This window comes from Ambystoma mexicanum, chromosome 5p (genome assembly GCF_040938575.1).
Source record: "Ambystoma mexicanum isolate Mex_15411 chromosome 5p, UKY_AmexF1_1, whole genome shotgun sequence".
Lineage (NCBI taxonomy): Eukaryota > Metazoa > Chordata > Amphibia > Caudata > Ambystomatidae > Ambystoma > Ambystoma mexicanum.
The window spans coordinates 749,611,430-749,630,260 of record NC_090930.1 but is presented as its reverse complement, the minus strand read 5'-3'; the positions used below and the strand labels follow the sequence as shown (position 1 = coordinate 749,630,260).

Sequence of the window (18,831 nt, the reverse complement as noted above, 5' to 3'; positions counted from 1 at the left end):
AGGGCTCGTATAAAGAGCATTGGGGCAGAGGACATCCCTGCCTCGTGCCTTTTTCGAGTCGCCGATGATCGTATACTGGGAGTCCTGTTTTGACCCTGGCAAGATGTTCGCTGTAAAGCATCTGTATCCACCTGGTGTATTTCGGTCCTATGCCATACCGTTTTAGTGTGGTGACGAGCCACTGCCATTTTATCGAGTCAAACGCTTTTATCGCGTCCAGAGAAACTGCTGCGCAATGGTTCTCCCTCGTGTTAGTGCTGTCTATAATGTGATGTAGTCTGCGTAGGTTCCACGTCGTATTTCTCCCTGGTACAGAGCTCGTCTGATCTGCGTGAATAAGATCTGTTATAACTCGTTTGAGTCTGTTGGCTAGTTGTGCAGTTAGTATTTTACTGTCTTCTGTCTTTTGCTGCATTGAATTGCATTCTTTTCCGCTCGTATGGTGCCTCCTGTTTGGAAATGGGGCAATATCTTCTCCCTGTCTTTATAGTTCAAGATTTTGGCTATAATGGGCCTTTGAAGCGCTCCTGGTGGCGGTTTCCTAATTAGCGATCCATGCACCCGTTCCACTGTAAATCCTTGACTGAAGTTGCTGGGCCCTATTTCCTTTTGTAGCATGTTCTCGATGTATGTTGTGGGATCTGTACCTTTCTCTCCCTCCGGCAGGCCTATAATTCTTAGGTTGTTCCTTCGGGCTCTAACTTCAGCGTCATCTGCTCTGTCTTCCAGGTTTTGTACTTGTTGTTGTGAGGTTCTGGTGTCTGCTGCCGTTTGTGTTAGGTGCATTATGTTCTCTAGTACTTGCTTCTATAACGTCCCTGCTCTTTCCGCCAGTGAACGTACATCTTGTCTCAGGAGTCCTACAGCTATGATCACAGCATCTAATTTTGCTTCCAGTGCGGATTTCAGGGTTGCTATGGCTCAGAGTATTTATTGGTTTCCGCCTGGTTACCCTTCCATGTGTCTCTGTGGTTCTGTCAAAGTCTTGCCCACCTCCTAACTTATTGACGAATGGCTCTTTTGTGGATTGCTTGTTCTTGTTTCTATTGCCCTTGGGAGGCATGTGGGGAAATGCTGGCTGCATCCGCTTGTGGCGCACTGTTGTGTAGTGCTTCAGTCTCTGGTTTCCCAGCTATCTGATGTCATTGTAGGGCGCTGTGCCTCTTGTCTTGTTGTGAGGGCAGTTAGTTGATTGTATATTCTGTTGCCCAGTCTTTCCCTGGCCTGGCCACCGCCTGTGTATAGTGGTATTCTTGCAGGTGCTTGTTGCGTTTTGCCTTTATACGGTGTGGCTTGTGGCACCCTTCCCAGTTCCTGCTGTTTGCTAGCTGTTTGCTGGCCTCTCCTCCTAGAGTTCGGGGTTTGACTGATTACTGAGCTTCCTGTTTTCTATTGGGCGCCCTGCTGAGCTCTGAGCCGTCGGATTCTTCGTGCAGTCGGGTGAGCTTTCCTCGCTCCGTTCTCAGCCTGGGGAGAGGAGGCGAGTGGGCCTTATCCCACGCGCTTCTAGCATCTCTTCCCCCTACATTTTGCTGCATGTGCTATGGGCTAGGTCCTGCCTCCGGGCGCTCTGCCTCACGTATCGTTGATCGCGCTCTTGTTTCTTTGTAGCATCCGTTAATGTCCTGGATCGCTTTACAGTTCACCGGCTACTTGCATGTTGTTACCCGGGTGTTGGCTTTCCCGGTTTAGTGTGGAGCCCAGCTCGCCTTCTGTGGTGTAGGCACTGCGCTACGGCACCATCTTGCTTTAGCCGATTCTTTACTCTGCGGGGCTTCCAATCTGCTTTTTTATTTCTTACACTTGTTTGGGCGGATCTTCAGTTTTCCAGCACCAGAGATGTTTACTCCATATTTGCCACAACTGAGTGTTTCCAAGCCGTAATTCTTCTGCCCTTTGTCAGCACGGATCAGAGCGGATCTCGCAAGAGCTGCACAGAGTGCGACTTTACTCCATGGCAGCTAGCCATGCCCCCCTACCATTCATCTTATTCAACCTTATGGGGAGTTGGGTACCATTGGTGGATGAGTTTGAATGTAATCCCTTCATGTTGGACATGGGTAGAGGAGAATGATAGGGTGTTGATCACATAACTCAACATTGCCCCTCAGACAGGAAGACTTGAACATTCTCCTCCCATCTTACCTGGTGTTTCAGCGTTGGAGGTTAGCATCAAAACTCTACCCGAATACCGTAAGAGGTCTTGTACCCCCCAGTCGATTTGTTTTGCAAAGCCCAGTGTCGAAACTGAAGATCCTCCTGACTATCCTTCTCTCACAGCCCAAATGTACCCTTAAACCTTTGGAAAGATTTGATTTTGCCATCCTAAAAACGGTAGTTTAGAAATCAGGATCGCCAAAGATGGGGGTGATGGTGGCCTTCATGGACACCCAATCCCAGACTAAAATAGTGACCTGTTAACTGGACTAAAATATATTGAAGGGGGACTGCAGTAACCAGAGGAGGCTTCAATGGAATGCTCAATACCACCCACCACACTATCCATATCCCTCCATTGCTTCTCAGGAGTGCTTCGCCCACTCCCCAAGGATGCATAGCTGGAAAGCAGCAAACTATCATGTAAGGTCAGGCCACTCCAAGGCGGCCAAATTCCTAGTTGGATTCTTTGGGAAATTGTAGGCCCTTCCGCACCCTAATTAGATTGCACAAGTATTTCTCTATGGAAGTCAAATCCTTACTAGGGAAATGCATGGGCAACACTTGTAACAAATAAGCAAGCCTTGGAAGAAGAATAATAATAATTCTTCACCCACAGCAACAAATGAGCTGCAACATACCACTGAGTCTGAGGCCGCTTCGGCCGCTGCACAAAGTCGGAATCAAGCAGCCGTACCAACTGCCCCTCCGCTCTCATCATTGCTCTTTGCTGAATCGCAGGACACAACAGTACCAACTTCATCTCCTTCTACCGAAAAGATGAGACCACAACAAAGTAAACTAGACGAACAAACAGAACCTCACCAAAACGCCCATCAGAACTCATTGGCTCTAGACTCCAGAGATAAGAGGAAATCGTACAATGAGCATGATCAACGCTCTGACAGATTGAGCTTCTATATTCCTTCTACTCCTACGCATGGCCCAAACTGCAAATCTTCAACATCCGTTAAAGAAACACCATCAAAGAAGCCAGACTTACTTTCATATATGTCAGCACTAACAATTGCTCTGGTTCCCTTCACCAAACTCTACGAATCACTGTATGACACACTAAAGGATCATACAGTTCTACAAGCCATGATTCATACTAAGCTCATTTTTCTTGAAGGCCACATTACGGCCCAAACGGAAAGAAAAAAAACATCCTATACAGATACGGTCGATATAAGTGCACGTCTGCAGGCAATAGAAACTACCTTAAACCATCTAGAGAAACGAATTTCGTCAAACGGATCAGCTACTCCATCTACCGATCCTTTGTCACTTATCGACCTGACCGCCAGCAATTCACACAATACCCTTTTTCTTGGGAAAAGCAATTTGGTTTCTAAAAAAACACACCAATTTCTAAACCAAACAAATGGATCGGCTACTAACATCGTCCTAGTAACTGATGAAGAAGAAAACAGAAACAAACCGGCATCAGAACCAACGAAGCAATCTTACCCAATTTTTGATCCAACAAAGACTAAAAACTCAAATAACCTTCCGATTTTAGACCTTCCTGGCACAAAGCCACCCTAAAAAATAATGACCAACTCCGTATGCAAAACTGCTACACTACCTTTGAGACATTACGCTTCTCAAAGCCACCTACCTCAACAGGATCGCGACCCCTTGAATCCCCATGTCTCACCTGCAAACCAAAACTGAGGATTTTCTGTCAAACAATGACTTGAAGAATCTTACAGAACATTCTGACGCAACTCCCCCCACGGGCTAGTCGGCTCAGTTCCCTGAAGATAAAAATAGCTCTCCCCTACTGGGCCTACTCACCAACGATCCTGTGACTAACACCAAACCAGAAGACATAGATAATCTATCACCCTTCTTGACCTTAGAGGAACGTCGGATGAAGATTGAACTGTCAGCATCAGCCAGGACAAAAACAGAGTAAAAAAAAAAACAACATCCAGCCCATACTCCATAGCTCAAAGGATGGACCAAATAAACTGAAACCACGCCCGGAAGGACACAGACGAAACTCGCCTGAGCGCCCAAACGTCTCAAACTTACCAACTACTCCCAGACACCCTCCCAAATCACCAGTGCGAAATCGCAAACGGGAAAACAGTCCGAGACAAATCGACTCTCGAGCTCCCCAGCATCATAAAAGTAAAACAAACACATACCAAAAATCCATAAAGCCTGAAAAACCACCTGGGAAATGGATTCTTAAACTTGAACAAACCAAAGAAAACCGAGATGAAGTTATACTAAACAGAGGAGGAGTCTTGGTTCTGATACATATTATACCAAAACGTATTCAAATCACCTCAGACGACTTGTGGATAGTCGAACCAAGCCACTATCATGGAAGAGCGGTGTGCCATCTTCATATTGTCTCAAGAAGAGTCAAAAACACACTGATGGACCGAGAGAGAGACTTCCTAAGTCTGGGATACTGCCTCGCTCAACAGAGAGACGACACTGAACATACAAATCTTAAAATCACTGAACCCACACGGAAAAAGGCACAAAATAACAGTGAAAATGGCCACCAATCAGGACCACAACACGACTTAAACACCACTTCGCGTAAACGAAGACCCTCCTACCGACCAGTTCCTACGAACTTCCACCATAGCCCAAAAGTGATTCTCTCAAGTAAGAACCAACTTCCATCTCAGTCCACCTTAATTCCATCCAAGGTCGTAACCGAGGGCTCAAATAAAGACGACTTTGAAGCAAAAATCGATTTCCGTAAAGAACGACAAGATCAGCACAGGAAGCTTACCAAAACTATCCAGCCAGAGAACAGTGCACTTCCAGTACCCCACATCAAAAACTCAACTTCATCTAGCTTCTGGGCGTGGCTCCCAAAAGCATTGACCAATGAGAGAAGCAAACAAAAGGTGTGGTTACCCTTTCTCTTCCAGCCACTCTCAGGTAGGTAATGTGCCTATTGTTGGAAGGCAAGGCTGGTGCAACACTTATTTAAAATATATGAGTGTCATAATGACGCTCGATGGGTTAGAAACAAGGAGGTGCAGATGGAGAAACATATAACAAAAGCACCTCAAAAAGCAACCACTGGATAGTAATAAAACTGATTTTATTTATCTTTATAATGAAGTTAATCTAAAAGATCCACTCAAAGGAGTGGAGGACATCATACACAGTACAAATAAACGTAATTGCAGCAAATATTAAGTTGTTTTCAAAACTAAAAGTTTAGTGGGGTTAGTAGGTGCAAAATAGTACTATTTGAGCACTGAAAGTGCAACATCAAACATTTAGAAGTAGAGCACTGTTTGGTTGAGCCGGCTCTATCAGATAGAAAACCTATTAGATTTCTTAGGATTCTATTTGTGGAAGTCGACATGTTTCGGCTAAAAGCATCTTAAAAAAATCAGGCAATGCACAAAACAGTTGTCTGTTGATGCAGGTGTAGCCGTCTTCAGGACACAGGAAAACGGAGCAATAGAACAACTTGGTGGTGTTGAGTACTTCTTAATAACCGTGCTTGTTTGACAAAAAAAAACACTATATTTGATACTGTAGTAATTTCTATTTTTAAGAAATGGCCACAATGCTCATTACTGAGTGATGCTACGTCCGGAATGCCGTGCGTCTCACGATTCGCGTAGTCCGACAATCCGACAAGGATAATCAAAAAAATAAAAGAGATGGATTGGATCCGCACTCTCGATGCAGCTTCCAACTACAAACTTGCTTCTCACTTGCCTCCAGTATGGAAGAAATTAAATGTACTTCAGAACTACATCAAAAAATTCCCCAGTCGTCCGGCATGTAACCTTATAATGAGAGCAAGATTAAACCTTCTAGACACCAACGAAATGCGTCATATTAGAGATCATTCTCTGACTAACATCTGCAGATTCTGTGACAAAGAGACGGAGACCATTCACCACTTATTACTGTCTTGCCCAAGTATGATGGAGATACGGCTTCCCTACATGAAATACCTTCTTCGGCAATCCTCAATAACTGGCAAAGAGACATGGTGGGAAAGGATGATCAGTGGAGACCGAACATCATGGCAACTAGCTACTTTCAAGATCCTTCAACAGCTAGGGGAAAAACTTGATCTGAAACGAAATGAAACCAACTAAGACTTTTCCCACTATTGCCCCTTTTTCCTCTTCTTTTTACCTCAACAACATCAAAAGTCCTTCGAAGCACAAGACTCAAACTAGAGTGACAAAGGAAACAAAAACTGAAGAAGTAAAAAAAAATCAATTATTTGATTATAAATTCAACAATAAAAAATAAAAAAAAGAATAATAATTTTTTACCAAACCAAGAAATTGATAGTTTTCTCCATCTTGCTAGATCAGATATAGTGGTCTCATAGAAGGCTGGGTAAATAGCTCATATGTGACCTTGGGGGTTGTCCCCCTTAAAGTTGTAGTCACCCAGTAGCAGACATTTATTACACAAAGAAGGTGGGTCTAACAAAAGCTCATTTAGCTGCACAACAAACTGTGCTTAATTATTATTTGTGCGCCCATTTAAGAAGATAGAGATAAGTGTGTCCGTTTTTGGGAAAGACTACTACATTGTTAATATTTCATATGTATTCAAGTTGTATGAATTAAGTTAAGTTGACTAAGGTGGTCATTAAAGATAATGGCTGATCGTCCTCTGTTTTTCATTAATTCTGTCTAGATGAATTAATGGTTCTATGTGATATTTCTGCATTTTAAAGGCTGCACACAAAAAAGACAGATTTTTAAATGCCGAAATCTCTTCTTCATGTCACTAACTCTTTGCTTCCTGCTTGCCCTGCCAAACTATCTTCTATTCTCGTTGTTAGATCGTTCTTGGATCTATCTGCCACTCTTGACACTGTTGATCATCCTAGTCCTTACCACGCTCCCCTCCCTTGGGTTCTCAGGCTCTGCTCTTCAGTGGTTCAGCTCTTACCGCAAATGCAGGACCTATTCTGTCTCCTGGACTGGCAACATTTCCTCCCACTATCTCTCCAATTCGGGATTCCCCAAGGTTCTATCCTAGGCCTACTCCTCTTCTCTCTACATTATTCCTCGATCTGCTCTCATCACCTCTTAAAATGCCACTTCTATGCCGACACACACAGGGTTTTCTTTCTTTTTCTGCCATCTCCGACTCTGTTCATACCACTCTTTTGGTTTCTCACTGATCCAATCCTAAATGGACCCTCCACCTTCTCCACCTGAACCCTGAAGTACTGTTCTTTTCTGCCATGTCCCTCCCTCCTCGCTTGCCTTCCCGTGTTCTTTACTTCCCTCCCATCTTTTCTTTAAATCTGCCCATCATCTTGGCATTTTCAATCCCTTTCTTATTCTGTTCATATCTCTAGTACTGTGCACACCTGTCACTTCATCTCTATAAAATGAACAATGTCCCTTTCCTTTAATGCTACTAGACTCCCCATTTTCAATTTGGCTGTTCACCCTCTCTTCTTCCTAACCCCTCATATCTATATCACTTTTCATCACTGCCTCAGTTATGCCTCAGTGTTGCCCTCTGTGCTATCCCATGTTTGCCCCCATTGTTTCCCAAGTGACGCTCTCTGCACCCACTGCTATGACTGCTAATTCTGTCCCTGCGTCAAAGTGCCTAGCTTTGTCCAAAGTTTGCTTTGAGAGGCCCAGTTCTTTCTCATGTGGTTCGCAATGCCTCATTTTGGACCGATGAGGTCCTCACTACACGTATTCTAGCTGATGTGTCTCTCACCGCTCCACATCTACCAGAATATTGCCCTTGTGTCCAGTTCTAGTCTATTTCTGCTCCCAGTGATTGTCTCTGCTCAATATCTCTTTCAGTGCCCCAGTTCCACCCCATGTGCCTCACTGCTTTAGTTCTACACTACGCGGCTCTCACTGTCATAAGTACTGCCCCATTTGTCTCACTACTCCAGTTATGCAATTAACTGTCCCCACTTTTTCACCTTATGGCGTTTACTGCCCCAGTCTTGCCCCAGTGTAGCTCTCTGTGCAGAGTTCTTTCTCAATGTCGCTAATGCCTCGCTCTTAGTGCCCACATTATGCCAGCATATTCCTTGAAGTGTCCAGTCCTGCTCCACTGTCACTCTTATTGCCCATGTTATATGGCCCACCCAATGCCCTTCCTAGTGCCCAGTCCTGCCACACAGTTGTTCTCAGTGTCCAAGCTTGATCCAATGTCGCGCTTAGTGCCCAGGTTCTGCCACAATGTTATTTGCAGTGCCCAGTTTCTACTCCAATGTTGCTCTCGGTGTCCAGTTCTGTCCCAGTGTCACTTTCAGTGCCTGCAAATCTGCTACATTGCTGCCGACTGCATCTCCTTTCCTTAGCTCTAGTCCCCCATGGCGCTGTGGGCTGCTGCAGGTATACAGGGTCATCATATGCTGATGACTAGCCACACCCACTGTCTTCATGTCCCTTTATCATCTGACCCCACCCCAGTCAAGGAAGGGGTCCCGCAAGACAACCTACGTGTATAATTCTTCGCACAGGTAATTGGCGAACACAGCGTCCATTTCCACCAATACACAGACCACATGCAGATATACTTCCAAGTCTCATCCCCCTCACAAATTCACACCCTCACAATCTGGATGGCCACTCACATCTTCAAACTGACCCCTTTGGATCAACGAACTTGCCACAGGCAGCCCACACATATCCCTCTCCACACCTGTGAAAACCCTAGGCTTCACCATCAACTCCCACCTTTCATTCCTGCACCACATAGCTCCCACCCCCAAACTATGCAACCTACAATTACACCTCATCCGCAAGATAAGACACATAATTCCCCCTGACGACATCCACATAGCAGTACAAGCACTGATCCTGTGAAAGCTGAACTATGTGAATGCTCTTCCTCACTGGACTCCCCAACAGCCCTTGCCCCCCCGCAGCAAGCCTTATCCTCCACCTACCCAAATATGTTCATATCTTCTAAGCTCTTGCCAAGCGCCACCTAAAAATCCCATGAAGGAAACAAACTTCATGTGTACATCACTTGCACAAACACAGACAAGCTAGCCAGCTCCTGTGACACATTCCACTCTGCAAACTAACATGCACACAAAATCAAACATTTACCCAATGGGCACCGAGAGCATGGAACACCCTACCACTTCACATCCACACTGCACCATCCATCACCACCAGCCTCAAAACATTCCGGTTTACCCACACCTAATGCAGCCCTCCCAACTCCCCGGCAACCACTTTTCCTAATATTCCTATCTAATCCTGAAAATGTTTTGTAACATCTGTCTCACCTCCCACCCCTTGAACTGTTGAACCTTGGACGGTGCTTTGAGACCATCTGGGTAGGGCCAACGCTGAAAACCATTCAAATAAAATAATAAATAAGCACTCAGTACCTGCTTTTCCGCCCCTTCCTCTCCCTGCTTGAGCACAGACTCTGGTCAGCATTTGACTCCAGCCCGTGGGGCAGACAGGATAAGGTGTGGAATCAAAGCCCATCTTTGTCTTGGAGAGCATTTCAATTTTAATGCCCCTAGGCTACTGCCTTGGCCTGGCTTGTGTAACAAATGCTAAAACTGAACAGAACTGTGCTTTTCCGGTGGAGATGGCTCCGGAGTTTAGGACCAAGCTCTCATCTGCTGGCCACAGATCATGTCCATGAGGAGCAGGCCTTGTTAGGTTGCCTGTCACGCATGCACATTGTCAGAGAAGTGGCAGCTGAAAGATGCTGAGGCACCCCCGCATCTGCCATAATGGTCCAGCCGCCACGGCTGGGAGATGGTAGTGCACCAAGAGAAAGTAGTTGTATGTTTTAATGTTCAGGAACCCTTCTGTAATTTGTCTTTTTTAGTTTGTGCAGTTCTTTTCATATAAAAAAACATTTGATTTTCAATTCATCCTTTCTAATTTTGTCAATCTCTCCCTTCCTTCCCTTTTATTCCACCCCATTCTCCCTGACATATGATATTCTTAGGCCATTGACATGGATTGAAGAAAGAGCTCCTGGAATGAGACGTGGAAAAAAGGTTAACTTCTGCTTCAAGTCAGGAACCTTGGACCATCTACCCGAGGCCCCCAGGGCTGCAGTCGGAGTCTTCAAGCAAGATCAGGATCTATTTGCTAAGAAACTATTGGGGCAGGTCTCCAGAGAGGCTCTGGCTGCAGAAAAGTGGCGTATCCTGAGATGCCTGGAGCTTGCAGATGAAATTAAGCAACTCTGCGAGCACTAAGTGACCATCAGAATAATTCACTGCGGAAGGAGAGTGGTATTGATAAACGCAGTGCAATACGGTGTAGAAATATGGGCGAAAAACTTCAGCTCAGAGTCTGGATTCATAGCAAATCAATGTATTGACTGGAAAGCAAAGCAACCTATCGCATACAGTGTACTCGTCCCAAAAAGAAGGCAGACTGCCTGACACAAAGTGCCCTTTACAACTTAATATTTTATAACATTGGCAAAATGGGCTGCTCTGAAACAGGTCTCCTTGCCTTTGGTGGGGCGAAATGGACCCATGGAGGGGGTATTCTCCCTCATTACATTTCCTTACTGGGACAGGGGAGTGACTTCACGACCTGTGGGTTCACTCTGGCCATCCCAAAAGCACTCCAGTTCAGCTCAGAATGTTTAAGGCCACCTAAAAGAGATCTACAGATCTAAAAGTGTGTTTACATTCTCTAGTCTGAGCAAAAAATAAGGTACAAACCAGTTATCATGCTGGCTACGTTATAAAGTGGAACCCAAATGGGTACAAAGGGGCATTTAGAAGGCTCACGCTGTCAGAGGCTGTGGCCGCCATACCACTCCGCAGACAGAACTCTATTGAGGAATCTGTGTTGCAGTAAAGAAAGCACAAACAGTGATTCACTATAAGTCATTGTGTACATTTTAAACTCCTTATTTAAACTCATCCTTTGACAACAAAAAAAAACAAACATATGACAAATATTTAAAAGTGGGAAAGCTTGGCTGTAACATGCAGTAGAAAAGGTACATCGGCCGTGATTATCTACATCTCCGCAAGGCCTCTCTGCGACCTTCAGGTTGGGATTTCACCAGCTACAAACAAGCATGAATATTGGCTTCATGCACTGAGCCCACTTGTGACTTGAGTCTGTGTTAAAATGGCTTAATAAAGGTCTGCATATGAAGTGGGAGCTGTAAATTACCAAGGAAATGATCAGCCTTGCCATCACTTTTGATCTAAAAATGTTTGAGTGTGACATTGTAACAAACTGTGCCTGCAGCAGCTAAATTGAGTTAAATTAAACATTCGAGATACACTGCCAATATCTGTTTTTTTTTTAATTCACCTATGCCTTGGCTGCAGCTGTGCCTTTCAGTGGGAATGGTGCAATGCTTGAAAATGTTGTGCGACTAGGAGCAGCACCATCTACTCCAGGTCATCTTAAAATGGTTTTGAAAAATGTGTAGTTATGAACGCACGGCATGGTTCATAAAGAATTGCACTGCAGGAAATCAGGTGATGCCTGTGACCTAAGCCTGAAGAACATCTGGAGATGTCTTTGAGATGTTCCTGAGGAAATCGTAGTGAATCACCTTTGCACCTGAGAATCTCTGAGATGCTCTAGGTTTTCCAGTTTTAGGTCTTGTGAATAAGGCATAAATGCAGCAGGTGCAAATCAGAGATGCTCCCAATCTTCTTCTCATTTGCTCCAGTGCAACTCTGTGTGAAACAGCCCCTTAGTTTGCATAAATTCTTTCCAAAAGCATATTGAAATGACAGCTTGTCTGACATGGTACCAATTGAGCCTTCCCCGAAAGACAGAAGGATCTGTCTTTCCTTCTCTCGCCACAGCAACTTTCATTACTTTATTCAATCGCTCATCCTTTACCACACCTACTGAGTAACGTTCTGCTCCATGCCCTCTCACACTCAACCGTAGCACTTCAGAAACTGGTCCCCTCATGCAGCATGCCTGGTTTCCGCACCCACGCTCAAAACCTTAATTCACTACCTCTCCCTGCTTGCATACAGTTCAAGTTGTTATGCATCATTTATTAAGACATTCCCCCCACAAATCAAATGTATTCTACACTCCCTGCAGTGGAAACGTACATCACAAATGCTTGATAAGAGAAGACAATGATCCAAGGTAACACACCTTCTACATCCCTTACCCCAAGAACAATCTCTCCTTCTGCTTGACACATGCTGCCACCATCCATATCTTTAAGAAGGAAGTTGACCGTTCTTCTTCACCTTATTACTATCTGTACTCTCTGCTTCACTCCATCACATGAATCTACTCAAACACCCTGTCATTTTTTCTTTACATTCATGCTCATCAACTATCTAAACTATTGTACAACCATCCCAGTTATAAAAACTATGCAGACAATAAAAACCAGTGTGCCCATAACCCAAAATAATGGCAACGCGAAGTCTACATGCCACATATTAGAGGAGCTAGGAAGAGGGGACTGTTGCCAAAGTACCTTTCAATAACCTGGTGACAAAGGGATTTGCCCCCACTGAAGAACCCAGATGAAGCCATAATGGGTGAGGATAGTGTGCCTATTGTGATTTATTGTGCATGTATGTCTGCTGATATATCTTGTGCTTTGACAAGTCCCCTTGCATCTGCAGCTAGGTACCTAATTTAAAATAAACAAGTAAAATATTTGCACAGGAACACATGGGGCATAATTTAAAAATGATCATCAAGATTAAGTGTTGAGATACCCTATTCAACAAACTGTAGCACTTGCTGTTTAAATAAATACATAAAATCACACAGGACCTGGCAGAGCATACATTTATTAGGCTAATTCATAATTTTAGCAGCTAGCTTTCAACACCACATAGATCTCTTTTTCGTCCAGTCTTTTGTGGTCTTGCTAGCAGTGTGGTCTTTTGGTTTTCTTTAAGCATCAGCAATTGTTATGTCATTTATAACGTGCCTGTGCACAAATGTTTCTAGGCATGACAAGACAGGTAGGGAGGACAAAGACAAACAATCTTGTCTTGTCGTTCAGATTGTGTATGTGTGAAAGCGCAAGTGCTGGGGGAAGGGAGAAGTGCCAGGGAGAGTGAAGGGGGCGTGCAATCAGGGCAGCATTGTTCTGAGTGAGTGCAGCCAGGCTCTGGCTAAGTTCAAGGAGGCAGGGAGCTATAGAGGTTACAGCTACAGCACCTAATTTGCGGTAGGACTGGAGGTGGTGTAGGGGAGACTGATCATGGAGGAGCCAGAGAGACTGCGGGTAGCCAAGTAACCAGTCGGCGCAGAAGACTGGATGGGGGTGGGGATGAAGAGGAAGAGCGAGAGAGAGACACTCTTGAGCAGCTTCTGGGGGGGAGGCCATTCCAGAGGAGAGAGATCTGCCCCCACTCTGTGCCTGGAGAAGCGTCTGACCTTCAGAGTTGGAGGTAGCTGAGCAGAGTTGCTTGAGAAGGATGGTATTTTGGAAGAGCGAGTTGAGTGTAGTGCAGACTAAACAACTAACATAAGTTATTAAATATTTAAAAGATTATCGTGCAGAAAATTAATGATAAAAATGTAGTGTAACGAGATTTTATTTTTAAACTATATTAGTGCAACAATATCGATTTGTTCAGATTTAAATCCATGCATGTTTTATAGATTGAGCAGGGGCACAGAATTAAATTATTGTTCTTATTGCCACCATCTGCTACGCCTGTTAAATAGAGGAGCATCTCTGCCAGCATCGGACTCTGATGCTGGCAAAGATACTCTGGATACCTATGCAAGAAAAATGTTAAGAAAAAAACTCCACTCACATAATCCTTTGTAAATGCTCATCCCCCTTCAGTCCATTGACCAGTCCTCTTAATATGTTACACTGGTTCCTTTGGCTACCAGTCCTCTTTTCATAAGCGATTGCCATTCTCTTCCTGCAAACATCGTCCCGGGAGCCTTCATCACAGTAGCCCTGTATCCTTCCTTTTCAAAATAACACTCTGATTCCAGGGCTAAAAGGAAACCTATTGAAATGGATATCATCTTTCCTCTGTAACGGGCCAACCCAAGTACAAATAGGACAATTCACTCCCATGCCCGCAATTCTACATTATTGAGTACCACGGGATCATGAAAGTCCCCGTGGCTCTTTGACTCCTACTTTAGTCCAGTGGAAGAGATGATAAATAAGTGCTCTAATTCCTTCCCATCATATGTGAGCAATATCCTCCTAGTGTTTGAAATCAACCCTAAATCACTAAGGAATGAAACCATCATTGATTGCTCGACAGTCATGGATGTTGAGAAACAAACTGCTTCTATGAAGAAAGGACCATCATCCTCCACTTACGCCTAAACCCTAGATCATAAATCCTGTTCAAATAGTCCAGAAATGTCGGCTCTAACCCAATTACAGCTGAGACAGAAAAACATAAGTATTGAAAGATTTAAAATATTGAGGCTTAGTACCACATAATAGAAATATGCCAGTCACGAGTCCAAAGGTACCATGCAAATTTATTAACAGGCCTCTGGTCTCTCAACACCTCGCAATGTGTGCAGGCAGACACCGTGAGATGAGAGAGGGCTGAACATTTCAAATACACGTACATTTACACAGATTTTCCACAATCCCAGACACATCGACCAGCCCCTCTTCGTGTCATAAATTTACCTAGGGTTCATGGCCTATCCACATAATAAGTCATGTTTAAACATCTTTGAATAGTTTGTTTTCCTTTTAAACACTTCAAATGGTTTCCAAATATAGGCCACAAAGGTAACAGTCCTTATTTTACTCGCTTATATTTGTCTAGCGTTTGTTCTTGAGCTTAAAGTCAGTTTAGTTTCAAGGAGCAAAAACAAAGATTTCTGCAAGAAGAGCACGTTCAACTGTTCATCATTCTACTTTGCTGTTTGAACGGAGAAGGCACTGTTGGAACAGATGGTATCTAAATTACTGATTAGTATGGCTTTTGTTTAACTCCAAGGTTTCTCAGTGTAGGACAAACAATCCACTTTAGCAGCTTCAACATTCTTGTCTACGTTGACATCATGGAAACAGTACAAAGTTCATTTAGCTCTGCTGGAGCTTAAAACACAATTCTAAACATGGGACAGAAAGCAAGAGGCGATCAAAATGGTGGATTACTCAAAATGACGGCGTAGTCGGCCTGTTTCAGGTTCATCCAATGCAATTTATAGTGCGATGCGAATGTGCTTAGGCCAATCGTTTACTATCCGGCAGTATTCATGCAAAATATACTTTTACAAACTTTTCTTTTGGCCTACGCCAAGAGCATTACTCAAACATTAGCAGCATCCGAAAACGGTTTATAGTTATAATGTCAAAACCAATAATGTCGAAAGTCATTTTTTCGAAAAAAGAAATGTCGAAAAAAAAATGTCTAATTTTTTTTTAATGCATTTTTTTTTCGAAATGGGGGGGTTCCCTCCCAACCCCCCTTTTTTTGTTTTTTTTTTGTTTTACCCATTTCTTTTTTATCCCGAACCCCAAAATAAATATATAATTTAAAAAAACGGAATTCGACATTTTTTTTTCGACATTATTATTTCGAAAAAATAGTCATTCGACATTATTTTTTCGAAAAAATGACCGACCACCTCTGAAAACCATGTATCATCATCAGAACATCCTGAAACTATCTTCAAAAACACTGATTGCCATTAATTCCTTTATGGCGATGTCTTGCATTACCAAGGCATTAGTAATTTTTCCCAGCCTATGTGTCTTAGGTTCTAGTTTACCAGCTGCTTGTGCACAACTTCCCCCTATCATGGAACAGATGACAGGCATACACTGTATCATCCCGCCTGGGACGAGGTCTAGAAACTTCAGCAGTACATATACACCTGGTAACAGTATTCCTAAATAAAAAGTACCCTCCCAGTCTTTTGGCAACCATGGATACGCTTCATTACTGCAAACAAAGTAAACGGGATCTTCTATTACAGAGGTCTATGCTCACTGGTTAGGACGGCAGTATTCATACATCCCTCAAATGTACCCTCTCTTTGTATGCAAAATGGAACAGAGTGTGGACTATGGTTAAGTGTATAGGAAGGAGGCATGGCATCCCTACTACCTACGGGAGCCATTTTAAAGGTAAGCATAGATTGGAAAGGTCTGGAGAGTCTATCAGAAGGCCTAATAGAAGCAACGTTTATCTTGTTCCTATTTGAAAAAAGAGAACATCCTAAAGGTGCTAAAACTCGTTTTTCAAACTCGTTGAGATTAGTCCCATCAAAATTCCCAGTGACACTATTGTTCCACCTGCCAAAGAATAATGCCCTAAGTGAAGCATAACAAGCAGTAGTTAGAGGGAGAGGATGTATATACCAGCCCAATCCTTTTCCCCCATGTTGCGGCAGATGTGAACCTATCCAACAATTGTTCTTATTTAGAATGGCATGTGTGGCGTTCATAATCAAGAGGGTGTTTGTTGTTGTGATAGCCCCCTCTATGTTGGAGGTCTCGAGGATGAAGAGTGTGCGAATGCACATATGGTGGAGCGGATGTGCACTCTCCAGATACCAAATGTAATTACAATACAAGCTGTTATTGTGATCAGTATCCATTTGGTCCTAGGGGACCATGCCCCTCGATGGGCGGCCTCATTACCAGCAAAACGATCAGTATCTGTTAGCCCTTCCGGTCTGAAGAATGTCAACACACGGAATAATTCCAATAAGTTACACTAACCTGATTGAAACTGGTTGGTCTGGAAGCAGCAAGAGCAGCTGACAAGAATCGCCCCGAGGTCCCTGCTCCTCCCCTCACCCGGACCTCAGAACCAGCGAGGAAGGAGCACGAACCCCAGGGAAACCCTCTGGGGAAGAAAACCCTGGGAGGCGATGATGACCGGAGCTTCGGATGGGAAACTTCCAGTGAATGGGATCCTGGGAAGTCCGTAGCTTGCAGTCCTCTGAAGAGAGAAATGACAGGTAAGTATGAGGAAAAGGTAAGTGTTAGAAAATAGAAGGAAGGATGTTCAGAAGCTTACGGGAGGCCCCAAGATGAATTCGGATCCTATCAGTGAGCTGGCTCTTATCGAGGTAAGATGGCGAGTGCGAGAGCAGCCCTGAATCCTCCTGAATGGTCTGAGAGAGGAAAAGTGGTAAGTAAAGAAGAAACAAGAACAAGGGGAAAGAAAGTTCCTCCGAACTGGAAGAGAGAAGACTCACTGCAGTTAGCCACACGTGGAATGCGAAGCAGATTGAATGGGATATTACGGGAAGCGGACCGGGGAGTGAAAGCAAACCCGGGAGTAAAGACGCCTTCAGAAGCACTCCCGAAAGCCCGCACGGAATGGAAATTGGAGCGTCTATCACAGTAGCAACGCATTGCAAAGACGGTCTCCGATCCTTAAATATGATCATGTGATTTGTCGTCGCCCTCTGCTGGAAGCGTGGCGACATCATGTGACTCATGGCAGTCGTCCTTGGAGAACGTGAAACAACTAGACTGCTAATGCCTGAATACTTCACCCTTCCTATTCTTGGTACTACATCAGGACGAATCGATCCACATATTCGTTTCTGATGCAACCAAGTCCAACGTCGGAAAAGTGTAACAGTATGCCCCTTCTTCCTAGGGGGAGAACCATGCTTCCCTGGGTGCAGGCGAAAGAACCACCTTACCAAAAGAGGGGAGTGAACCCCAGAAGCCGGTTCCCAAGTCCTTTCAGCCGGCGAATAGCCTTTCCAGTCAACAAAGAATTGTAGGCGACCCCTATAGTAACGAGAGTCACAAATGTTAGCCACCTCATACTCAGTTCCTGTGTTGGTTATCACCGGAGGAGGAATAGCCTTTGCAGATCTACGAAACCGATCTTTGACAGCAGGTTTTAACTGGGAGAGGTGAAATACTGGGTGAATGCGAGACCAAGAGGGTGGTAGAGCAAGCCGAACTGCAGCAGTTCCCACTTTGGAGATGATCTTGAATGGACCAAAGTACTTAGGGGACAGCTTAGAGGGTACCAGATGTCTAGGGAGAAATCGAGAGGCCAACCATACGAGATTGCCAACCCTTAAATCCGGCATCTCTCGGCGGTGTAGGTCAGCTTATCGCTTAGCTCTGTCTTGGGCTGCTTGGAGAGCTAACTGAGCCTTCTGATGAACAATCTGGATGTCTGATATAAGACTGTCCACTCCTGGAAAACTGGAGGACGAAGGAACGGCTGTAGGAATCAAAGCGGGGTGATAACCGTAAGTACAATAGAAAGGACTGGATTTGAGAGCTGAATGCCTAGCATTGTTGTAAGCAAATTCTGCCATTGGTAGCAAGTCCACCCAATCTTCTTGGGCAGCGGAGACAAAGCAGCGTAGGTAACTTTCAAGAGTCTGGTTGAGGCGTTCTGTCTGTCCATTAGTTTGGGGATGATATCCCGAACTAAGTGCCCTCTTAATACCCAAAACATGGCAAACTCTCTTCCAAAACTGGGAGGTATACTGGGGCCCTTTGTCAGAAACAATGACCTCTGGCAGTCCGTGTCGTGAAAACACTTCTGCTATGAACACTCTTGCCATCTGTGCTGCTCCTGGAATTTCGATTAAAGGAGTGAAATGAACTAATTTTGTAAAGTAATCTATTGTAACCATTATCGTGGTGTGTCGGGAAGAAGGAGGGAGGTCTACAATAAAGTCCGTAGAAATGATTTGCCAGGGCTTGTCTGGAATAGGCATTCGGGAAAGTAGACCAAATGGATGAGCTTGCGATGACTTGGACTGAATGCAAGTAGCACATGCGTTAACATAG

General features: G+C 44.3%; 1 protein-coding gene across 9 annotated transcripts in view; it reads left to right on the top strand.

The window, feature by feature from the left end:
• The window catches only part of BLVRA (biliverdin reductase A), a 621,921-nt gene extending 610,521 nt beyond the window's left edge, over positions 1-11,400 (top strand). For all 9 annotated transcript variants that reach the window (XM_069613129.1, XM_069613126.1, XM_069613122.1 and 6 more), the window contains one exon: positions 10,084-11,400. In XM_069613129.1, coding sequence (XP_069469230.1) covers positions 10,084-10,339 — 256 coding nt within the window. In that variant the 3' untranslated portion in view covers positions 10,340-11,400. The remainder of the gene's footprint in view (positions 1-10,083) is intronic.
• Positions 11,401-18,831: the final 7,431 nt, after the last annotated feature.